The sequence below is a fragment of the Miscanthus floridulus genome, chromosome 16 (assembly GCF_019320115.1).
Source record: "Miscanthus floridulus cultivar M001 chromosome 16, ASM1932011v1, whole genome shotgun sequence".
Classification (NCBI taxonomy): Eukaryota; Viridiplantae; Streptophyta; class Magnoliopsida; order Poales; family Poaceae; genus Miscanthus; species Miscanthus floridulus.
This window is the reverse complement of record NC_089595.1, coordinates 70,234,811-70,259,932: the sequence shown is the minus strand read 5'-3', so window position 1 is coordinate 70,259,932 and position 25,122 is coordinate 70,234,811. Positions and strand designations below refer to the sequence as shown.

Below are 25,122 nucleotides of genomic sequence, written 5' to 3'. Positions count from 1 at the left end.
ATTGGCACACAGTGGCTCGGGGTAGCTACTGTGATCTGTACTACCTCCTTGGCTCGATTGGGATGTGAGTGGCACCATGCAGCCCACTGAACCATAGAGCCGGCAAGGAAGAAGCACAAGAGATAGGGAGGGCCTTATTGTAGTGCTCACCCCGTCGTTTTGAGGGAAGCTTATTCCGGCCGCCATGGCCGCAAGAAGCTTGCTCACCCCTAAGAAGACGAAGGTGAGGAGGACAGGAGTCCTCAAAACACCCATCCGAGTGCCTTATTCCACTGAGGGAACTAGTGAAGGGAAGGGAGACCAGCCCGCCTACCCTCGTCGCCGGCGAGCTCGTCGGAGAAGAAGGGTAGGGGGCCGGAGGAAGACCACTAAGAGCGTGATTGGTTCGTTTCTCAGCACAACTTGGCTCGCACCACCCTAGCCAGGCCAAGCTTGGCTAGGTTAGGGCCTGATTAGTTGAAGACCCGGAGCAAAAAGTGTTACCTGAGAGTTGTCTGAAAAGTTGATGATTTTTTTTTAGCCAGGTAAGTCTGAAGAAGGTCTGTTTGGTTAGAAACATATGCCTGAGAAAGGCTAATAAAAGATATAGTACATATTTAAAAGCTAATAAAAGGTATAATACCATATTTAAACTTACATGGTTATGGTTATAAATAATGATAAAAAAAGCATCCATATTTTCTCAATTAATAATATATTTGAAATTATAATTACAAATAAAGTTAATAGATTTCCTAGCTATTTAAAAAATGTCATAAGGAAAGAACGTATGAGGAAGAAAGATAATTATAATTATATTGCACACATTATGCTAATTTTAACGTGAACATGATCAACCGAGGGGAGAAAGACTAGAAAATATAAAATATACAAAAAGTTTTTACACATGGCTGTGAAAAAAGAAATAGAATATGCCTGAGAAGTTTAATAAAAAAGAAAATATGTTTTCTTCTATATAAAACTTTAGCATCATTCGAGTAATATATATTATTATAATACAAAAATAATATAAATAAAACCTTTAATAAAGTAATATAAAATATAAATACTTTTAATATTTTATCTTCCTAATAATTCATTCATATGATTAAGGAATAAACAGAATAAAATGTACTAAATGTATCTCGGTTGCACCTATCACAGATGAACAATAGGAAATAGAAATAAGAGTCTCACTCATTTCATCAAGGAACTATAGCGTACAGCAAAGTAATGATATAAATAAAGTAGAAAAAGGCACTGACAAGACAGCACTACAGTAGCCCACCCAGGCAACATCGGCGCTGCACCCAGGTGCTCGTTTTCGGTCGCCTGGCTGAGGCAGCCCCTGCCTGGCCCAGTCAGCTATCCAGGTCCCAACCAAATGGAGCACAGGCAGCACCTAGGCACCTCTTCACCCAGGCAAATTTGGTCCAGGCTTTGAACCAAACAAGTCCCCACTGCATGCATCTGCATATTGTTTGGTTGCTTGTCTCAGTATAGCCTGGCCACACAGGGATGGTGTTTGGTTGATAGCAGTGCATACAGACTTGTTTCTTTGGAGCCGAAAAAATGACCGCGCGTGCGCTCGCGTTGCATCGCTGCAGCCTGGCGCGATTGAAACGAACTCCCACCACGTTCCTCCTCAGCCTGGCCGAGGGTGGGGGGCACCTTGCATGAGCTGGGCCAGGCCCCAAACACCAGTCCAGGAAACCAAACGCACTGCGCCTGCATGAGATATGCAGGGTACCAATCACGCCCTAAGGGCACTGGCTCACTAGGAAGACTGATCTCTGGGTCGTGGTAGACGGCGAGGGGCGGACCCACAACAATGACTTGTTGGTAACAAGAGCAAAAGGACATGGAATGAAAGCACGTACAGCAAATTGCTGATATTTTGTAGAATCGTCACAGTATATGTAGTCCAACAGGCAACAAGAAGAAGATAACCACCTGCAGTCTGTTCAGTTGGCTAGTTCGTATCATTGCTGGTTCGTAAAAAAGTACTGCTGGCTAGTTTGTGTGAGAGAAAAATACTATTCCGGCTAAAAATTTACGATTATTTACGACAAGCCATAGCCAGTCGACCAGTTGATCACGGAGCCGCCAGAGTATGTACAGCGTGAGAGGAATTCCCAGCAGCCATCTATCGTTACCAGTCACTAGTCACTGACAGGACAAGATATGTCATTTCGTCCACATAAGCAAGATAAAGATAAACTTGTTCAGGACGGCCTTTCAAGTACACTTGGCTCTACTGGCCCCTCGTAAATATATACCTTTTTTTCCTTTCCAATTTTCTTGCTTCTTGAGATCGACAACTTAGAGCTGCCCAACTAACATAACTACGCTCAGTTGTAAGGAGAGACGGCGAGCGCGCGATATATATGCTTGGTGAATAGCAAGGTTGTTGGAGTACTCTTGTGTGTTTTTTAGATTGTTTATTTAGACAATGGATAATGATGGATTTTAGAATATATTTTTGGCTAATCTCTTGAAGTTGCTCTTAGATGGGCAAATCTGTCGTTCTTTCTTTTTTAAACAAAACAATTGACCTTCTATATTTTTCCAAACTTTGATCAAATATATATTAAAAATATTAATATTTATGGTACATAATTAATATCATTAGATAGATTTTTGGATCTATTTTCATAATAAACTTAATTAAAGATATAAGTGTTGCTAATATTTTGTAGAGACCTAGTCAAACTTAAGAAAATTTAACCAGCATGAATACCATAGCGACACTTATGAGGGTTTGTAGAAAAGGTAAAGCTAAAAGAAAGGCACAAATGAGCGTTTTAGGCCCTCAAAGCATATAAGAAACAAATAGCCTAAGCCACAAGCAAAAAAAGCTCTTAAATGCTTGGCTCACAGGTAAAGCAGTTTTTTTTTACTTTAACTGCACGTGCAACTTCACTAGCAGAGTTGAAGGTGTTCTAAAAAATATATTTGCTAAAATAGCTTCTTATAGTGGATCTGGGAGAGGAAGTTAGGATAAGCTAATAATATTTTCAACTCTATTCGGCGTCCTATATCCACCCCTTGTGTGGCCTGAGTTTTAAGGAGCTCCCAGTTGAGGAGCTGTTAATTTTTAAACCATTTGGTAAAACAAAAAAAAAACTCCAAACATCTTCTGATCAAACTGTTGAGAAACCTGTGCTAAACGGAGCCTTGTATATCTTTTCACGGATGTGAAGAAAGTTGACCAGTGCAATTAAGCTTGATTCCACATTTCCATAATGAAAAACCTGGGAATGAAAAATGGAGCCACAGTGCATGTGCCGACTAATTTATGGCCCTCTCCCCTGCCACTACGAAAGAGACCTGCTGTTGCTGGCTCATACGGATGCAGCCAACACGTAGGCAGCAGCAGGGGGCCGGCAGCATGCGGGCGCCCGTGCGTGCGCGAAGAAGCAGGAAGCGCGGGGGGCAGACACGCACGCACGCATATCAGGCGGAACAGGTGGAGCCACGGCACCCGCACTAGTACTACACGTTGCTCTCCCGCGTCCACATCAGCAGAAAATTGTGGATAGGGCGGAACTTTCCAGGTGGACCGTCCGACTCGGCTGCTGCACAGCTTCCCATCCATCCAGGCCGCCCTGGATAGGACAAGGGGTGACTTGGTATCCACATAAGCAAAAAAGCGCTGGATAACCAACTCCACGAAATTGCTGCGGCCACCAATACCATATATGATACATCATACGTCATATCTATGAATGCACACATAGACGACAGCCGGATCGACAGACATGTTGTTCAATTCAATTCCACAATTAACAGACTGACAGAGAGGTCAATGTCCAGGAATCCTATTTATTTATGCGCCCATCAGCAGGCCCAGCCATCTGTGTCATCGTCATCGTTGCATCTCAATCCTGGATATTTAAGTTAGTGCCTGTGGCTACAGTGTTTCTATGAAAAAGCAATAAGGTCTCTTTCTAAACTTGATTGATTTAGTTTTATAAACGAAAAGTGATATTTATAAACTATATAGGAACGAAAAAGTGTTAGTAATAACTAGATTAAAATGACATGTCAAATTGACAAACCATTTAATTAATTACCGTGCATGCCTCCATAATGTATCCCGTTTATCCAATATAATTAGCACTCTAATAACTATGGGTCTTTATATTTAGATAAAAAATGTAAACCTTTTTGACCCAAAAACTAGCTAGTGGGTATAAAAAAATAGCTGCTGTGAACAACCCATAGACAAATTTGGCTACAAGCTGCTACTTGTCTTTTGAAAAAAAAAATATATATATATAGACACACACTAACATAGTAGAGACTTCAAAGGGATGTCTCCGAAAAAAAAGGACATACCCAGTGCAGAGAGCTCCTGCTCTGTGCGGGGTAAAGGCATGTCTCCGAATCAAAGAAATTTTGGATTTGGCTTCAATTCCATTAAGCACCATTTAATTTACTCTAATCGATCAGTGTGTACCTGTATAAAACACATGTCTGAACCTTCATTAGACCAGTTCGCATTGACATGTCAAAAGGTAGAGGCTGCTATATGTAATAAGCCCACCTTTCAATCATTGAAATTAAAGCGAGTAATAGGAAGCTTCTGCATATACTGTATTAGTATGTCAATTGTGCCAGCGATCACTACTGGAGTTGAATATATCTCTAGTTCAAAACGAACTAACTGTTTATCACAAATATTAATTTATTAATCACTCACATATATATACATGTACTACAAGAGTATATGTGGATCAGCTAGCATCAGCTGCTTTTGTTGTGTGAACCAATTTGGTACACCTAATTTTATCTCTTCATTAGTAGTTATACCAGAAAGCAGTTGCATAACGGGACTCCACACCGATAGCAACAGCATGTGCCTTCCTATCCACAGATCAGGTTAGCATTATAAAATTTTCAACGGTTGGATGGTAGAGCAAGCCAGTTCGTTGTTCAGGGTTGCAAATAGTGGCATACGAGAAGAAGAATATATGGTACCAACAGGATCGTAACCGGCCTGGTATATATACCCATAGAAGTTAGTTGTATTATTCTGTCTCAGTGACTATAAATAATTCTAGAATTATTATTAATTAGTTTTTTTAAAAAGAAACTATGAAAAAAATTATATAGCTGATAAATTCAAATCAACCAATCTTCTTTAATTTGATAAACCATGCACCAACTCAAGTGGAACTAATCTTCTGAAAAAGGTGTATACATGGGCATATTGGAGTCCATGGAGCACCTAATACTCATTAAAGTGGTGCAAGTAATTCTTTGGTTCATAAGAGATTATTAATTAGGTACACCAAATACACACTACTTTTGTCATCATTTGAACTATGAATTTCTCACAACAGATTTATGGAATCTATTAATGAAGTTCAACTTAGGGTGACTTGCTATTGTTCATTAACAAATATAGGAGAACAGCAAGAGTTTGATGCCACAAGGACGGCTGTTAAACTCCACCCTAATGGATTTGATCACGATTGTGGAAGAAAATATCTAGCTAGATGACCTCATGAGAAAAGAGTATGCAACAGTAGTTACCTCAATGTCTTAGATATTCCCATATAAAGATATTCTCATATAAAGAAGTCATTTAGGTAATTAATAGTCAAGTCGTGTCGACTTCTAAAACTTCAAAAATTAGATATTCCCATATAAAGAAGTCATCTAGGTAATTAATAGTCAAGTCGTGTCAACTTCTAAAACTTCAAAAATTGTCGTAAAAAAAATGACACGCGCGCCGAATGTTCCCTGAGTAAGACGTGCACACTCTCCGCCGACCACCAAACTACATTGAGAAAACCAATTCGGCGCGCCGCGTCCTCGCAGTTGACCTAAAAACTTCCCTTTCATAGAACATCATGGCTCCTGAAAATTTAAACCCGTTTTTCAAAAGTAGTTTGGTATGAGATGAAACCCCTAGTCACAAGTCACAACAACCTAGTGTGTACCGGATAACCTCTGGCTACCAGACACTGTGGGGCTCGTGACGCCAGCAGCCGTCAATAGGAATAGGCTAAACTAAAGTTGGCTGCTGCTGGAGAGGGCCGGATTTTCAAGTGGATTGGACCGAACACTGTCCGGCTCTCTCCGATCCTTGGCATCTATATAAGGGGCCTGCTGCCACCACTTGTATCGCCAAGGAAACACAATTCAGCAAAGCCAAGCAGAGAGAGAAAGAGTCTTCTTAGCTTGGAGAGGCGTGTTAGCATAGCCAGGAAAGAGAGTGCTGGCCGGCCTTCTGCTGCTAGCTAACTAGCCAGCCTTCAAGACAACAGAGAGATAGAGGTTGAGAGAGAATGGCAAGCAGGCAAGGTGTAGCCTCCATGTTCGTCATGGCATCGCTCCTCGGGGTCTTTGCATCCATCCCACAAAGTGATTAGCTCTCTCTCTCTCTCTCTCTCTCTCTCTCTCTCTCTCTCTCTCTCTCTCTCTCTTGCATGCATGCATCTTGAAAAAAAAATGATTAGCTAGTAAGTAGGGTATGTAGCAGTTTTGTTTGTGCACTGTTCATACATAGCAGAAGACTTCCTCAGAGGAAGCAGGTAGTAACTAAATTGACCTGGGTTAGATTAGAAGATTAGTTACGTTGCCATGTCATGGGTGAATAGATAGATAATATAGGAGCGAGGCAGAAGCGCACAGACATCCCTCTCTCATCAACAACGCAAGGATCCCCGTCAAAACCGCCCGGTGCATTTGGTGGTGCCCGTGTCGCTTTCTTTCTGCGTTTAATCTATTCTGTCTAGGTCACAGGGTAAACGGCGTCTCCTTCACTCCCCATGGATCACTCCTGCATCAATGAAACAGTAGTATTTTTTTTTCTTGATGCCAGTCACTTTCGTAAGAAAATCAAGGAGCCCAAATTTTGACTGCCGGCTTGCTTATGGACTGGTATTCATTACTGTAATATTTTTTCTTTGCTTGCAAAACTTGCTTTCACGTGCATGCTGAACCCGGGTCTGCAGCAGCAGGTAGACATCAAAGTGGAATTCAGGTGCATGTCTTTTTAATTTTTTACAGCAGAGGAAAAAAATATATGTGTGTTGTTATAGGTCAGTAATTTTTTTTCCCAAATGAAAAGAAAGTTGGATAGGAACAATATCTTAAGCATATATACTGTTCCTCTGGGAATTAATATCTTTATCAATCACCTAGAAAACGATGTTTCTGGCCGGCTAGCTAGTATCTAAAGGCCCCTAGCTAGCTAAAGCACAGAAAGTTGACGGCGAAATATGGGAAGCTAATAAAGTTACTGTGTGTGCCCCTGCTGGGGCAGTGCATGCATGCAACATACAAGCTTGCAAATGAAGTCTGTCTTAGTGCCTTTAATTTGTTCGGTGAGCACGCTCACGTCACTTTAGCTACTAGTAGTAGTACTACTACTAGTTGCCTCCTAACCATGCATGCATCTTTCTTAAGCCATCAATCACAAAGTTAACCCGGCCGGCCGCCCCAGAGAGCTTGCAGTCTATCTGGCCATGCATGCATGCGTGCAAGCTTTTCTGTGCCGCTACTGTGACTCCAGTCATAGCTACGTACCACTACTCAGATTCCTGACCTGGATAGGATAGCTAGGTCGCCGGTGATGCATGATTCGATCCTGATGAGAGGAGAACGGACAACCAAGCGATGCAACAAACCAATTAATTAACCCTGTCGCTTGCCAGGCCATCCTTTTCCGTTGCGTCTTCTGCCTCCACTCCATCGGTTCGCCGGCCGGCGTCACTAGCTATTGACATTTCGTCAGCGGCGACGCATGATGCCGCACCGGCCGGCCAGCGTCTCTTCTATGCACTGTGTACGTACGGCACAGCTGCTCCATTCTTCAAGCTTGATTTGATGATTAGCTAAGCTAGCTACTATACTATACGGCTGGTGGTGCAGGCTGATCATCGAATTAATGGTGCTGCTGGTCCGGCTAGCCATGCATCCATGCAGCACAACCAATCGACTCACTTGCATTGCATTGCATTGGGGATTAGATTAAATAAATTAGTAATGGATACATAAATATATAGATTATTAATGCATGAATAGGGCTAGTTCGACCAGGTGCAAATCATAAAGGTTGCTATACGAGCAGATGAGTAGTCTTGGTCGTCTAATCAGGATACACTTTGTCAGCTGCAGTACTACACCTGCACATCAATCTTTTCTCTCGACAGAGGCATATATAAGCTCTACGCCTCTACCAACAATTCAATGGAAGAGAATATGTATACGTATATGTATATGTACATACAAATAAAGTATGTGTGAGAGAGGTAGCTAGGCAGTTAGCCCTGATACGCACGGGCCGGCCGGTTAGGCTAGCTAGCTAACGGCTTTGGCGATCCAAATCGATCATACGTGAACTATCCAACGGTCGTGGTGCGGACGTTGGACCAAGAGCTTTATCCGTCCCCACATCCAATCCCCCCCCCCCCCCCCCCCCTCTCTCTCTCTCTCTCTCTCTCTCTCTCTCTCTCATGTGGTCCTCTACTTCTCCATCTCTCTCTCTCTCTCTCTAGCATCATGTGGTCCTGATCTACTTCTCCATCTCTCTCTAAGCATACAATTCCTAATCCATTTCCTAGGTTGACTAGTAGTGCCGTACTAGCACGCCTGTTAAAAATCTTTTACCAATTTTCAAAAGGATAAAACAATAGTAAATTTTCAGCCGGAAACAGTGCCGTACTAGCACGCCTGTTCGCTTGCTCGTAAACGATCGTAAATTTCCAGCCGGAAACAGTGTTTTTCTCTCACACCAAACCAGCCAGCAGTAAATAATCCACGATCGTTTACGGCCTCCCGAACAGGCTGGCATATTTTCTGCAAAGTCAAAGTTAAGGTAGAACTAGGATGTGAACCAATGCAAACAGAGAGGGAGCTGGGTCAGCTAACTCAAAAGTTGCACGTACTCACTCACCAGCAGGTCAAAGTTTATTCCGTGGTTTAAGGTTGCTCTCTAGCTCGGTCGCCACGAGCGAGCTAATCCACGTACTTATTCCTACTTTCTTGCACGCAGCGACAACCTGGTCAAGCTGCGGGCAAAATATTCCTCGGCAGTGTCTTCTGCGTGCATTTGACACCACCAACTGAGACTCACTGTAAAAAAAGATAAAAAAAAAATGGTTTCACGTAACATCAGCAATAAAGGGTCCTCCAGAGAAAAGGAATACGCATGTTAGGAGATGCCTGAGCTGAGCGTCCATGCATAAATACAAAGTTTCAGTTAAATGTCACTTTCCTCTAGGGTTAGGAAATGCAGTGGATTTCCAACATCAGGTCAAAAGGCTGCGGATGTGTTTCTCATGCACCTGCTTGCTGTTCAGTTGTAGTATTTGCACACTTTCTTCATTTCTTTCTTGCTGGTAGTAATCCATTCATCGTATTTTTACTGCTTAATTAGAATAATACAGTAAAGTAATAAATTTACCGCGGTTAATAATACAAGCACGGGATGATTGATTAATAATTATAATAACGCGAGAGTTACATTATTACATCAACTAACTACTGGTACGTACGGGTGCGTGCAGGTGTTGAGGCCATCGGGGTGTGCTACGGCATGAGCTCCAACAACCTGCCGCCGGCGAGCACGGTGGTGAGCATGTACAAGTCGAACGGCATCTCGGCGATGCGCCTGTACGCGCCCGACCAGGGCGCGCTGCAGGCCGTGGGCGGCACGGGCATCAGCGTCACGGTGGGCGCGCCCAACGACGTGCTGTCCAGCATCGCGGGCAGCCCGGCCGCGGCGGCCTCCTGGGTCCGCAACAACATCCAGGCGTACCCGTCCGTGTCCTTCCGCTACGTGTGCGTGGGCAACGAGGTGGCGGGCGGCGCGGCGCAGAACCTGGCGCCCGCCATGGAGAACGTGCACGCGGCGCTGGCGGCGGCGGGGCTGGGTCACATCAAGGTGACGACGTCGGTCTCCCAGGCCATCCTGGGCGTGTACAGCCCGCCGTCGGCGGCGCAGTTCACGGGGGAGGCGCAGGGGTACATGGGCCCCGTGCTGGAGTTCCTGGCCCGGACCGGGTCGCCGCTGATGGCCAACATCTACCCGTACCTGGCCTGGGCCTACAACCCGAGCGCCATGGACATGAGCTACGCGCTCTTCACGTCCTCGGGCACCGTGGTCCAGGACGGCGCGTACGGGTACCAGAACCTCTTCGACACCACCGTCGACGCCTTCTACTTCGCCATGGGCAGGAACGGCGGCTCCGGCGTGCCGCTCGTAGTGTCGGAGAGCGGGTGGCCGTCCGGCGGCGGCGTGCAGGCGACGCCGGCGAACGCGAGGGTGTACAACCAGTACCTGATCAACCACGTCGGGCGTGGGACGCCGCGGCACCCGGGCGCCATCGAGACGTACCTCTTCTCCATGTTCAACGAGAACCAGAAGGAGAGCGGCGTGGAGCAGAACTGGGGGCTCTTCTACCCCAACATGCAGCGCGTCTACCCAATCAGCTTCTAACTACTTCAGTTGAAGCTGCTGCTGGGAGAGCTCCTTATTGGAGTACGTACGTACACGGACCTATGTCTGTAAGTACGTATACGCATCATAGCATGTATATGTACGGTATGCGTGGGCTTGCTTTGCGACCGCTGGGAGTATCCAACCGATGCTACTCCCAGATGCGTACGCCGTGAGTGAGTATTTCTATATATGTATACATCGAAAGGGGATCGGAGACGTACGCTCTCGTACCGTATAAATACGGTACATCGTCGTCAATTGATGATCTCCCTTCGTAGCTATAGCTAGTATATAGAGAGGGGTTGATGATGGGTAAGATACAGATGTACATTATCACGCTCCGTATAAATATACGGTTTAATTAATTTGAGATGATTTGTCACCTGTACTGTACGCGCGCGTACTTCGATCGTAGCTTCAGAAGCTAATTAACTACAGTGGTAAGTTACTGAACGTTGCATGCATGGCTCGGCGCCGACGTGGAGCCTTGTGAGGCCAGACGCGTGATAGAGCTCGCTCGCGCGTGCACCGGGGCCGGACGACGACAGCGGCCGGACGGGCGCGCCGACGGCGACGCGAGCAGGGAAAGCGCCACTTTGTTGGAGGAATTAAGCTAGCAGGCAGACGATCCGGTCCATTGGAAGGTACGGCGGCGATAGATGAGATAGGGCTCCATCTCTACGCCGTGTGCTCCGCGTCATCATATCCATCCGTGTTTGTGGATATGTATACATCTCTCGTCCAGGCTAGCTGACTCGCTAAAAAGGTTTCTCTTCTTCTGCAAACAAAGAACGGCCTCTACTGCCATGAGATCCCACTTGCACGCACGTACCGCTTCTACTATACGAATACGACTCTTCATGTGTGGACATATCGTTGAAACTGGGGTATACATGCGCTCCTCCACTTATACACTGAACAAAGCCGCTTCTTAATTTCAGTTCAGCCAGCAGGCTACCAGATGATGATCTTGACAGGATTCGTTGTTTTAAATGATGGTTCCTCCCGGAGCCGGTAGTAATAGCTAGCCTCTGATGTTTTAGGCTCACCTAAACCAAAAGACGCTGCAGCACTGCTGACCGAGGTAGACGCCGCGCCACACATTCTGCTTCTGCATGCACCGACCGATCCATCGGTCCATCCATCGTCTCGAATTGGTTGTGATCGATCCATGGCCGCCGCCGGCTGGCCGTGAAAATGTTGGTGGCTGTTGCCTGCCGCAACTGCATGCATGCAGATGCAGCAGCTGCTGCTCAACTGAAAGTAGTACGTACCTTTGTGTTCGTTCCTTGACTTTGGGATCGAAAGCTGGAAGAAGACCTTTTTTTTTCTCTGCGCCGTTGCAATCCTTCGGCGGTTACGGAAATTGACAGACAGACTAATGGCCGCTGATGATGTCGCTGGTTGATCGTAATAAAGCCAGTTCGTTTGGGTTTTTGCCGTTTTGCACTTTCTCTGCCGTGTCATTGCGGTTTCAGCGGCTGCGAAAGGGACGAACAATGGACCCCGGCCGGGTTGTTATGTTCAGGCCATTTCTTCGTCAGTCCGGTTGTGTGTTGAGAGTTGAGACCGATATATATTAATAACAGTTTGTTTCTGCAATGCAAGTTCCCTCTTTATTAAGTAGGTGTATGTTTAGGCGGAGGATGGTTTGCTGATTCTGTCAGCGTCCTTGTCATGCATGCTGTGTGTGCTTGTACTAGTCAAGAACTTCGGCTGCAACTAGGGTCATTCATGGGCAGACCAAATTAATTAAACACTATCTTTAATATCTTTATAAAATTAGATGAACTCCCAAAGATTATGGATGATATATACGGCCTCCGTCCCTAAAAAAGAGTCGCTATGGGAATCATGTTAGTCAAACTTTCTCAACTTTAATTAGGTTTGTAGAAAATATGTGCAATATTTATATCTCCAAATAAATTTATTATAAAAGTATATTCAATGATCTACCTAATGATACTAATTATATACCATAAATATTAATATTTTATTAAATATATTTGTTCAAAGTTAAAAGTTGTTGATGTTTTTGGAAGCGAGAATGACTTTTTCTAGGGACAGAGGGAGTAGTCAAATAGTACCTTCCACCTTAACTATTGTCTGAGCGTGGACTCACAACCACTTGCATCTCGCTATCTGTGCAGGTTCCACTAGAACCGATACTGATAAGGCGGTAACAAGAATCAGATAGTGAGAAGTGCCTCCAAGTATTATTATTGGCTCTGGTTAAACCGATAGTGATAAGCCCCTCTATGTACTATTGCATCTATTTAGGCCCTGTTCGGCTGGCTGGAAAAACGGCTGATGCTTATGCTTATGTTGATTTGTTGTGAGAGAAAAACAATGTTATTTTGCTGAAACGGTACGTTTGATAAGTTCAAACGAACAGGGCCTTAGAACGCTTGAAATTCTAGGAGAAGTCAGTTTTTCAACCAACTTCCCGTAGCAGTTACCTCTTGGAAAAGCTTGAACCAGAATAGCTAACCATTTGGTACATTGCCATTTTTTTCTTCCAACTCACCAGCTTCCATGGCCAGATTTTAGCGATGAAGACGAAGGAGAGCTTGTGGGCGTTAGCTTTGGAAGCTTTGTAGATGAGCTCGGGGTGGTGGAACCTGGAATCTCATCGGCTTCCACGACCAGATTCTAACGCGTTAGATGCAATAATTTTTCTAACTGTTCTTTCTAAATTTATACAATAGTCACATGTGTTGGATGCTTGTACATAGATACGTGTCATGAATTTATGGTAGGTGTCCATGGCTGTCCCACGAGGACAGTCCTACCAATTTTTTCCAAACTGGATAGCACGTAGACGGTAGAGGATCTAGTGGAGACTATCCTCATGGAGCAACCATATGAAGACGAAGGAGAGCTTGTGGGCGTTAGCTTTGGGAGCTTTGTAGATGAGCTCGGGGTGGTGGAACCTGGAATCTCATCGGCTTCCACGACCAGATTCTAACGCGTTAGATGCAATAATTTTTCTAACTGTTCTTTCTAAATTTATACAATAGTCACATGTGTTGGATGCTTGTACATAGATACGTGTCATGAATTTATGGTAGGTGTCCATGGCTGTCCCACGAGGACAGTCCTACCAATTTTTTCCAAACTGGATAGCACGTAGACGGTAGAGGATCTAGTGGAGACTATCCTCATGGAGCAACCATAGACTTCTATCAAGGATTTTACGATATGGGTCCATACATAATTATCCAACTCATGACAGAGGCGTAGCTTTCTGTCTAGAATTCTTGGCAAGCACCACCATTGGGACCGGAGTAGGGAGCACGAGCCAAGAGATGAAGGTCTAAAACTCCTATTGAATCTGATGTCCATAACAGTGAGGGGAGGGGTGAGAAAGAAAATGACGGAGCGCTAACCAAGCCAGCGGGCCCCCACTGAGCGCTTGAAAATCTAGGAAAAGTCAGTTTTTCAACCAACTTCCCATAGCAGTTACCTCTTGAGAAAGCATGAGCCAGAAAAGCTAACCATTTGGTACATAGCCTTTTTTTTTCCAACTCTCATTGGCTTCCATGGCCAGATTTTAGCAATGAAGACAAAGGAGAGCTTGTGGGCGTCAGCTTTAGGAGTTTGGTAGGTGAGCTGGTGGTGGAATTTGGAATTTCATAAGTTTTCGTTGGTTCAGATGCAATAATTTTCTATCTAATTGTTATTTCTAAGTTTATACAATAGTCACATGTATTGGATGCTTAGGTATGGATACGTTGTCATGAATTTATGGTAGGTGTCCATGGCTGTTCCACGAGGATAGTCCTACTGATAACAGAATAGCAAGCAGACGGTAAAAAATCTAGTGGAGACTGTCCTCATGGAGTTTCATAAACTTGTGTCAACGATTTAATGATATGGGTCAGGTTGAAAACGGACAGAAAAAATCCCGTTCGGACCCGTTTCGTTTTCTATTTTGTTCCGCCCGTTTTCGTATTTGTGGGATCCATTTTCCGTAAATACAGAAATGGGAGAGGTTTTTTTTTTCGTCCGTTTCCGCGGAGTCCCGTTTTTATCCGGAATTAACCCGTATTTATTCCGTTTTTCATCCCGTTTTCTATCCATGTGAGATATGCCTAGAAATTGATATATTCATAAACCTACTGATCACCAATTATGCATGTTAACGTGTTAACACATGGCATGCTAGTGAATATTGGACCGACAACTTCACATGTGTATATTATTTTATGACTTTGTTCATGTATACTAGAGAATATTTGATTATGTTATTCTAACTTAATTTTTCAGCTCTCCAGCCGTATTTGTCTGTTTTCATATTTCCGTATATCCCCATCAGTTTTTAATTTTGTTTTTTTCCGATTCTGATACGTTTCCGCTAAAAAATATAGAAACGAAAACGGGAAAGGCATTTTTCCACCCGTTTTCGTCCGTTTTCATCCCTAGATATGGGTCCACACATAATTGTCCCACCCATGAGAGAGGCATAGCTTTCTGTGTTGAATTCACGGCAAGCCCACCATTGGAACCGGAGTAATGGAGCGTGGCCCAGAGAGATGATGGTCTGGAACTCCCGTTGAATCTAATGGCCTTATTCGTTTCTTATGAAAACCGCAGGAGCCGAGGAGAATTTTGACTTGTAGTGGATTTAGTCCCGTTCAGTTTTCTTAATTCTAGGATCAAATGAACATGAAACGGGGCGAAAGAAAACGATTGGGCCGCTAAGCTCCCGCGCGGCATCAAGGGCCTGTTTGGTTGGAAGCCTGGATGACTTGCCTGGTAAAAAGTGTTGCCTGAAAATTTGAAAAATTTTGCCTGGCCAGGGAAGCTGGAAGTTGACTGTTTGGTTGGAAGCTTGGCCTGAAAAAGCTAACAAATAAATAATGAATGTTTTCTTGTCTAATGAAGAAGCAATCAATTTATTTTCTTAATCAGTAATACCTTAACTAGACACTCAAATAAACATATGGTAATAAAAAAATAGATGAGTGCATTTTTCTTACTTTACATATGATTAAAATTTACAATTTAGAAAACCTATTTTATAAAGGTTAATATTATGCTTTACCAATTTAAATTCAGTGAGCTATAAGAAAGGTCAGTTCTACAGTTACTGTTACTGTTAATGAAATTAACTATAATAATGTCAAAATGTAAATTAATACGGAGAAGCAAATGCATCAACGTTGTGCTTTTGAGGACCATATTGGAAATAATTAATCACGGTTAAATGCTTCAGGCAGCGTCGCCCCCAGCCAGGCGACCTCTTTTGCTCGCCTGGGCCTAGACAGCGTTGCCTGGGCTAGCACCATCTCAGTCCTTCAACCAAACGAATCACGTTCCAGGAACCTCTTCGCCCAGACAGTTTGGTTCAGGGTAGAACCAAACAGGCCCCAAGTGCATGCACATCGGCTGGCGGCTGCCGTGTCACCTAGTTGCCTTGCCTAGGAAATCGACGGAACATTTCCGGGGCCCAGCACACAGGAGCTGCCGCGCCGAGAGAACGCAGGGCTGCGTGCGCGCGCGGCGTCCGGTCCATCGGCAGACGGACAGCGCCACGTCGGTGGTCGTCGTCCATCGGCGAACGAAGCGTGCGCGTGCCGTGCCCGGCTCTGCCAGTCTGGCTGATCTGCCTGCAGATGCAGGGGATGGGACGCCGCCGACGGGACGGGTGTTGGTTGCGCGACTGCGCCACGCAAACGGATGGATGGCCGTGACGGAGCGGGAGAGCAGTCAGCGACAGCGTACGTCGCCTGCTACTGCTAGATTGTCCGTGCCAAGAACCAAACTGGAGAGGCGATCGCGAGTCTTTACGTGGCGAGATCTCGACTGATCAAATCAATCCGTCAAATCCTTCCCCGTTGGTTCGACACACAAGTTGCTACAAAGGACGTACTAGTCTGCAGACCTTGCCCCCCGCCTGGGGAAACGATCATCAACACTCCCACCCGTGACGCCGAGGACACTGTCCGTCCTTGACACAACCGCAACGACGGGGATGGGCACGCGGTCACTGGCCTGGCTCTGGCGCGCGTTCCCCGGGGGTGCCGGCCATGCGAGCAGTGATTGCCGGCGCGCGTCCGCGTCCGTCGCCCGCAACGAATGGAGAAGCGCCCGCGCCGGCCTGGCGCGGCCGGAGAGGAGAGTCTGGGCTAGCTGACGGGACGGGTGTTGGTTTCCTGGTTGCCATCCACCGCCAAACGCCTGGGACGCAAGCCAACGAGAACAACAGTACGTGCCTGCGCTTCACTCACGAAAACAAAAGCTGAGCAACGAGAGCGAGTCTTCTCACAGGCGTGACAGCTGAACAGAACAGAACAGATCAGATCAGACGAAGGGGGACTTCCCCGTCGTGGGATGGCTCCCCATCCCCGTTCCCGGGTGGAGAAAAATTCCCCATCCCTGACCCACGAACGCTTGCGGGGAGTTTTTCCTCCCATCACCATCCCCTGCGCGTTTATCCCTGCGGGAATCCGTCCCCGTTACTAAATGCAATGTTTAGAGAGCAAACACAAATCCGTGGTGTCAAATCAATATAAATTGAACCAACAAAATTTCATATTACAAGTGACATCTACTTTATAGTTTAGTTTGCTATTTATACTAGGCTATGTGTTGACTTTTTGGTAGAATTTTAACATAACAGGAAGCTAATTTAGAGTAAGAGCAAGTTCGCTAGGTGAGTTTGCAGGGAACAAGACACGAGATGGTTGGGCCCTTAAGGGCATGTGCTCTTAGCACATTCATCATTGGATTCACATTGAGAAGTGTACGCAAAAGCATTGAGATGTGTGTACATACTTCTCATTGCGAATCCAATGATAAATGTGCTGTGAGCACATGCCCTTAAGGGCACATTTAACTTTACCGGGATGGTTTCGTCCCGTGAACCCGACCGAGACTAAATTTTCTCCATTTTAATCCCACGAAGATTAAATTGCCCCCGTTCCCGTTCTCGGAATTCCTCGAGCGGAATCGAGGATCGGTCCCCGTCACCATATGTGTGACATCCGGCCCAGTTTGGAATTTGGCCCATAGTGGCCCATATGCAAGTTAATGAGATATTGTGGAGAGTTTAGTTCCACCTTGGTTGTTAAAGGTGGGATAGACCAACATATAAGGCTTCTAGAGTCCATCCCACCATCTCCGGGTTAATCCTTTTACGTGAAGCGAGGACGAAAGCGTAAGTGAGATGATGGTAGGTGTGGTTCGCTCAGCGTGCAGAGTGGATCTGAGCTGTTTGGACTCAAGTTAATAAGATATTGTGGAGAGTTTAGTTCCATCTTGGTTGTTAAAGGTGGGATAAGGTGGGATAGACCAACATATAAGGCTTCTAGAGTCTATCCCACCATCCCCGGGTTAAGTTAATGAGATATTGTGGAGAGTTTAGTTCCATCTTGGTTGTTAAAGGTGGGATAAGGTGGGATAGACCAACATATAAGGCTTCTAGAGTCTATCCCACCATCCCCGGGTTAATCCTTTTACGCGAAGCGATGACGAAAGCGTAAGTGGGATGGTGGTAGGTGTGGTTCGCTCAGCGTGCAGAGTGAATCTGAGCCGTTTGGACTCTAGGGCGTTACAATATGTAGCTCTGCCTCTCGTCTGTCTTGCATTTAACAGTTAGCACCAGCTTTTTTAAGGGAAAAAATGACACCAGTGTTTATTTTCAGATTGTTTGATCACAGAAAACAAATGAGCCTTTTTAAGCAGAGTTTTGTTAATGTTACGGTCTAATGTTACGGTCTAATGTCATGAACAAATGAGAAAACCAACATTCAGAGAACAAAAAAACACTCGGTCCTCATGATCTCTAATAGCCATGTACAAGAGCACGTGCACTACTTTGACGCACTTTACTCTGACCCCGTTGAATCTTTACATTTCTAAGCGCCGAAGAGCTTTACTGTCAGGGAGAGCTTCTTGAATAAGTGGTTGTTGCAGTGATTTGTCATGGCACAAGGCTATGAGCTTGTCTGCCATCATGGCACAGTTTGTCTCTAGGATAAAAGGGCAGTGAGGCCAGCAAGCTGCTAGAATGATTCCTTGAAGCCTTGAAGGCAAAACACCGCCTTTTGAGGTTCCTGCAATGGATAAGAAACTGCCATGAAGTTAGCTTCCGTTGGCCCTTCCAGTGCAGGTCTTGCATCATGTTTCTTTGGTTTTAGCAGGGTACTGTGCTAACGATATAAGAACATCAGATTCTTCCCTTCGCAATTGCAGTCCACCTTTCTGTCATTGTTGTCGGATAAGAAGCAGAGAATCCATATATCGGGTCAGGAACATGACTGAGTTTTTAATGCATGACTTGTCATTAGCTACAACTACAATATCGTACTAAGGAACCATGCCTCCGAATGAGCACTAAGAAAATTTGGTTTTACCTCCTTTGAACAGGTAGACAGAAGCACAAGCAGCCAGTTCGGGTGCAAAGCTCTGTTCAACTGATGTCATTATCTGCAGGCAAAATCTAGTGTCTACGCATTTCAAATCCAAGTCCGGCAGCATGTGCAAACAAGAAACACGCATGGAAGTAGTCCTCTTTAACATGCACACAATTTACAGTTAGCCTGTGGAAATACATGTTGGAAGCATTGGAAGTTATGCAATAAAAGTTCGTGTGCCAATTAAGACTGCAGAAATGATTATTTGTTGCATGGAAAATGTATGGTAAATAATCAAGCTAAGCTAAACTGTAGATATCCCCGTTCATTCTTGTAACTAATTAATTATTTGCAAAATAAATATATCTTCTAAAAAGTTGGTATTCAAGTTCATAACCATGTCCTCCACTTTGGGTGACAAACACTATTGCCATGCACGCATTAGTTGATATATTGATGCTTCTTATAAATCAAGATACACAATGCTATGTACGTAAGTTAGGGAGAGTATTATATGTAGCTAATGGATTGTATTTGCATGCTTAATATTAAAAGATATCGTATGGCCTTTGTACTTGTCTTACGTGGTAAGGATTAAACCATAAACATATACACGATTAAACCACTCTTTGGTAATCTTGACATGGTACGTAACAATAGATGGTGGACATTAGCCGCAGGAAAGAGCAGGGAACGAACCAAAATATGAGAAAAAGGAAAAGGGTAATCAACAGCAGATAACACAACAACTGACTGAAAGTAAAATAACTTCTACAAGAGATCTGCCGGAAAAAGCAATGCTCACAGCATCAATTGGTATTGTGCATTTGTGTAACTGCAGAATTTCTATATTTTCATTTTAATTTAAATGAGTCCATCGTCAAATATTATTTCGAAGCTACACTGCATCCACTACCACAATCTGGTGTCATAGCCAACAAACACAAATAGCTACATCTGCTCCATTCATGTGTGTGCACAAAGATATTAAACTATCTAAGGAGGCACCTAAACACAAACTATACAACTAAGAACTGGACAGTGGTAGATTGTATGGAAGTACAACAACAACACTCACCAGCACACAAAATAATGAGGTGGACATAGCAGGTTCAGGTAACAGCAAGAAAGTTAAAAGGCTCGGCAATACCTTAGTTAAAAGGCTCAGCAATGCATTGGAGGTATCAATTATGATCTCATGACCAACATGTTGACGAACATGAAACATGGATGATTTTGTCTAGTCCGCACCTTGCATAATAAAAGAAGAAACAAGAATTATAAATTTCAAGTGAAACGAATGAAAGCAGAAGGAATTCTTGCTGAACAGTTAAAAAATGATAAATTGCAGTACTGGTTCTTTTGTGCACCTAAATTTTAACCTTGCATATTGAGTTGAAATGAATCAAGAATATAGGTGAAAGGTACGTCACATAGGAAACAAAAAAAGTAGCATGAAAGGGCACTGCTTGTAGGAAACTGTAATAAATTTGAAGAAAAAGGCATCGGGTAATTGGTGACCACAGGTGTAGAACCTCAAAAGTAAAGGAAAAGAAGGGTTATGCTCTTGCTTCTGTCAGGGCATAAGGACAGTGGCTTCATGCAAGCTGATTTATCTGCAAGTGTTTAGCAATATCATTAGGTTTTAACAAAGCTTCTATATCAGTGTTCATATCAAGTTCAGGGGTGTGCACACAGGAAAAAGAACCTAGCCAAATTTAGATAGTCCTGCAAGATGACAACAGGTTGCTGGTAAAGGCATAAAAGGTCATAGTTGTCTTATGACTGAAGAGACCAACATTCAGTTTTGGATTTCCATGTGGATCCAGCATATAGCATGTAAGAGGATTGGATCGAATTCGTTATGGGCAAATGATCATAAGAATACAAATTTATTCAATAACATTAGTTGTCCTGTAACTAAGAATGCAATTTCTCCAAGACCAGCACCATGACTACTATGATGGGGAGGGAATAGCCTAGCTTCACCCTCAACCATCCAACTATTCAAATGTACATCGATATGGTTGTCAAACTATTTTTGTAGGGAAACAGTGAAATCAGTAGTTTAGTTTTGTTGTCATTGGTTATAATCTCCCAGGTATATTAGGCATCATGCCTTACCTCATGTAGCATCCCTACAATTCTGAATGATTTGTTGTTGACATTGCCAAAATAATGGAGACTTTGACAAAAAAGGGGGAAATATGTAACAATGGTGAAACCTCGTTGAATCTTTCTCCCCTGTGCTGCACAACAACTTCATGAACCTGAAAACATGTACAATACGACATTTACTTGCTTTAACACTATGAACTGAAGTAGAGGAAAAACACTAAAAATAGCGTTTTTGGTGCAATACTAAAAAAACAGTGCTATGGAGACAATTGTAGATTATAATCCTAGCTTTTGTAAGAAAATGCAACAGACTAAATATCTAATCGAAAACTGTATCGTCTAATACATGCACTGCTATCTTCTCATGGAGGACTCGCTTGACCACAAGCGATCATGGATTGATTCCATAATTAACTTATGTAATTGACAAATCTAAAGCAACTGGGTTCATAATCCACAAGCAAGTAGCACCTGTAGCAGCTGTATTAAACTACAATCCACCAAAAGTGTAATATAAATTTAAAAAATCAAAGTAAAGATCAACCAAATCGATGTACATACAAATGTATAAGATTGAGGATGCAAAAATATAAAGCTTCATGATGCAGGAAGGTATTTGGTGCCCAAAGGAGGTTGAAGAATGACGTGTTACCTATATGCAGTTTGCATGTCGGAGGGTCGGCAACACCCGTAGCGGCTGCATTGAACTACAATCTAAAAAAATATAATACAAATTTACAAAATCAAGCTAAAGGTCCACCAAATCGATCTACATATGTATTACATCAAGGAAGCACAAATCAAAGTTTCATGGTACAGGAAGGTAACTGGTGCCCAAAGGATGCTGAAGAATATTGCGTTACCTATTGCAGTTTGCATGTCAGAGGGCCAGGCTGGTGACAGCACGCTGAACAGACACCACAACTCGGCATCCTGTGGACGCAATTCAGCATATGTTGGTAAATCAAAGAAAGCGAAGCAGATGATGAAAGTAGGCAAGAGCGATAGCATAAGTCTGCACACACAAAAAAAGAGCGACAAAAAAGAATAAACTTGTTTGAGCAACACAGCTAAGTTCTGAAAGGAAAATTGAGATATGCAGGTACCATCATAAAATAAAGGCAGCAGAATATATGTTCATGTAGATAAATTAGAAAGGCACAATGCGGAATCTATCTAGCCTAAGATATTTGTGGCTTGTAGGCACAACCATAAAGCAAAGGAACATTATATATAAGGGTCCTTATGAATTAAGAGTCACCATAGAACCAAGCCGCTATAATAGAGTGTTTGGACACCTGGTCTATTGATATAGGCAGTATTCAATGTAACAACCATTATAAAGAAAACATGTCCCAAAATTAGCTTAAGGATGGGCTCACCGGCTGAGTGAATTTGGATAGAGCACTTGCTTCATCATGAACTCGTATTTGCAACCAGGCACATCATCCTGACAGCATTGTCTCCCAAACGAAGCACTTGCTTCATCATGAACTTGTATTTGCAACCAGGCACATCATCCTGACAGCATTGTCTCCCAAACGAACAGAATCCCATAGCAACTTCTATCTGCAACGCCATGACCAAATCAGCACCTCTCACACCACCAGAAGGCATGGATACACAAGATGCGATAAGAATAAGACTGGAACAATTTTTTTTCCCTGAGATCAAGCGTAGTGAATATTTAGAGGCTGTCAGATTTCATAAACCTCATAGGACATAGTAGGTGATAAGTTCATAATTAAAAGTTGCCCAATGTATTATTCACAAATTTTAGAAGCTGCAATGGTCGATACATAATAAAATGTACTACTCTATGTTTTTGGATCTAAGACGACTTTGTGTAGTACACAATAATTAAGGACAAATAAAGGAGAAAAGGAAGCTTGGAAAATGTGATTACCTCGGGTCAAGTAAACTCCCGAAATCGAGTTGGACTACTTGGCGATGTCGATGACAGATACGGTGCACTAGATCCATCCCTTTTGGTCGCGCTGGCGTCATCTCACGAAACCGAATCAAAAGAAATAGTCATCTTAGGAAACCCAGTGAAAAGAAATAGCTAGGGTTTCATGGAGGAGCGGAGCACACGCTCACCATCGGGAGGAGTCGTTGCGGAGTCCATGGGGAGGATGGGGGAGAGGCATGGGGACCGTCGGGGTCCACCCGCGCCGGAGCGCCTCCCGCCGAGGGCGCTGCCTTGGCTGGCGTCCGCCGCCGCACCGGGAGGGAAGGAGAGAGAGAGAGATAGGAAGGGGAGGGAGGCGATAGGTAGGCGATGGTGAGAGGGAGGGAGGATGAGGAGGAGAAGGAGGAGGAGGAGGGCGGCCGGCGCCGCCGTGCCACGCTTGCGCCCGTTTCCGCGTCGGGAGGAAGAGGCCGGGAGAGAGAGCGAGAAGAGAGAGAGGACGCGGTGAGAAGAAGAATCGGAAAGGAGAAGCTGAAGCTGTTGTATATATTTGACTGTTCGAATTTAGGAGTAGACAAGAAAGGAGAGAAGTAGAGCAGAAGCGAGAGAAGCCAACTAGAAGCACAGGAATCAGTTGTCGTCGAGAATCTGCTTCGAGCAATCTAGGACGTTGAACTGAAGATCGGACGACCATGAACATTTAGAGCGACGTGGACAGGGCTTCTACTCGAGAACCCTATAGAGTTAAATTCATGCATCTCATTTTTTTATTAGTCACAGGTAAATATACTCGTTTGTTGCAATAGAACATCTAGCTTGTTTTTTTAAAAGCCTCTCATCTGGGTACAACTATAGCATCTGTTCATGCATAGATACACACACTCACGCTACGCACGCACACAACCACACACGCCACATTGCACTACTAGATCTATAACTATACACAGATAACAACCGCGTCTTTCTTGGGATCACCGAGACCATCCAAGGCTTCGTAGACGACGGTCATGTTGCAATCCTATTGTGGCTCCATGCGAAAGAGGCTGCTGATATTTAATTTGGGGAAAAACCCCGGTGGGAAATCACACGCCGAGCAAGGCTCGAACGCGCGACCGGTGGCGTCCGCACCCGGAGCGCTCACCAACCGAGCTACGGCTCGGTCCCAAACATCTAGCTTGTTACGTGGCTACAAGAGCGCGGCTTGCGGTTTGGAGATTTATTTAGTGAATTATGTCATGTGCTTCAATTCATCTAGAAATCCGACGCTGAATTGTGTCCGCACACGTGCTGCTGGATCTTTAGAGATTTACCCATGATCATATCATGGATTTCAATTCGTTTTAGAATTGGACTCTGCATCATGCCTGAACTAATTATAGCATTTTAGTTGTAGCACTAAATTTGTGTTACTATAATCGTTATCAGTAACACATTTTTATAAAATAAGCTCTATGTGTTACAACCACTGTCTGCAACGCATAGTTTTGTACTCCTATGAAACTTCTTTGCGACACATTAGTTAATGTGTTACAAGTGTGTGTTACAATATCTACGTTTTGTAGTAGTGATCAAAGTCTACAAACACATTACATTCTTCCAGCACTTGAGTGGAGTCTCAAAGGTGTAAGGGCATCTTCAAGAGTATCTTATTTTTTCCTCCAAAAACATGTAGTTTTGTAACTCCTAAAAAGGTATTGAGAGGAAAAAGAAGGTCATCTCCAAGAATTTCTAATAATCCACTCCTAAAATATAGAATACAATTTTACACCAAGAATCCTATACTTTTCCTAAATTATCATAACCACTTTTATATATTCCTTCTCTCTTGTACATTTGCATCAGAAACCATTTCCTACTTCTTATTCTTTCCCACACCCTTCCATCTTTAGATTGACCGACCGATACGCACGGGAATGCAGTATCCGCGTGACTGTGACTATGTGCAAAGTTACGCGTGACGGGGGAGGATTTCCCAAGCTCGTAAATTTTAGGAGCATAGATTATGAGTTGTTGGAGAGGAATTTTTTCTCATCTTGCTAAAAACCAAGGATTAGAAAAGAAAATAGGGTACTCTTGGAGATGCTCTAATAAGAGCATGCAGCATGTTAGAGGGGCAGAGAAGACACTAGGGCTACAGGATGTGCCTATGCCTCTCCCTTGCCACAGAATAGCAACCAATCAGATCACGCTAGCATTACTGCCAGCCTGACTTTGGCATGCTCCATCTTCACATACTATCGGTGCAGAAAGTGATCAACACGTAAATATTTGTAGTTTTGCCATACGTTGTGATC

The 25,122-nt window shown here is 43.9% G+C and overlaps 1 protein-coding gene and 1 long non-coding RNA gene across 11 annotated transcripts; one reads left to right on the top strand and one right to left on the bottom strand.

The window, feature by feature from the left end:
• The first annotated feature begins 6,125 nt into the window (after window positions 1–6,125).
• Window positions 6,126–10,808, top strand: LOC136514045 (lichenase-2-like). 2 transcript variants are annotated; one of them, XM_066508022.1, is made up of 3 exons: window positions 6,126–6,354; window positions 6,948–6,976; window positions 9,504–10,808. In XM_066508022.1, the coding sequence occupies exon 3, from the start codon at window positions 9,533–9,535 to the stop codon at window positions 10,433–10,435; it is 903 nt and encodes a 300-aa protein (XP_066364119.1). In that variant the 5' UTR covers window positions 6,126–6,354; window positions 6,948–6,976; window positions 9,504–9,532; the 3' UTR covers window positions 10,436–10,808. The 2 variants fall into 2 exon arrangements, with proteins under 2 accessions (XP_066364119.1, XP_066364118.1); XM_066508021.1 differs by lacking the exon at window positions 6,948–6,976.
• A 7,297-nt stretch (window positions 10,809–18,105) lies between these two features.
• LOC136513020 (uncharacterized) lies at window positions 18,106–23,331 on the bottom strand. Of its 9 annotated transcripts, none has more exons than XR_010773275.1 (9): window positions 23,017–23,331; window positions 22,823–22,913; window positions 22,299–22,485; window positions 21,780–21,849; window positions 21,569–21,630; window positions 20,923–21,068; window positions 20,334–20,414; window positions 19,949–20,049; window positions 18,106–18,984 (listed from the first exon to the last, which is right to left on the bottom strand). It is a non-coding gene; the product is annotated as an uncharacterized lncRNA (long non-coding RNA). The 9 variants fall into 9 exon arrangements; XR_010773277.1 differs by having other exon boundaries at window positions 18,106–18,884; XR_010773278.1 differs by having other exon boundaries at window positions 18,106–18,702; window positions 18,799–18,884; window positions 19,949–21,068.
• Between the last annotated feature and the right edge of the window lie 1,791 nt (window positions 23,332–25,122).

Bases quoted from the DNA above. Each gene is read 5' to 3' on its own strand.
- LOC136514045 (XM_066508021.1), top strand. From the start codon at position 6,279: ATGGCAAGCAGGCAAGGTGTAGCCTCCATGTTCGTCATGGCATCGCTC. The intron at 6,355-9,503 runs GTGATTAGCTCT...GGGTGCGTGCAG, and splicing joins CTTTGCATCCATCCCACAAA to GTGTTGAGGCCATCGGGGTG.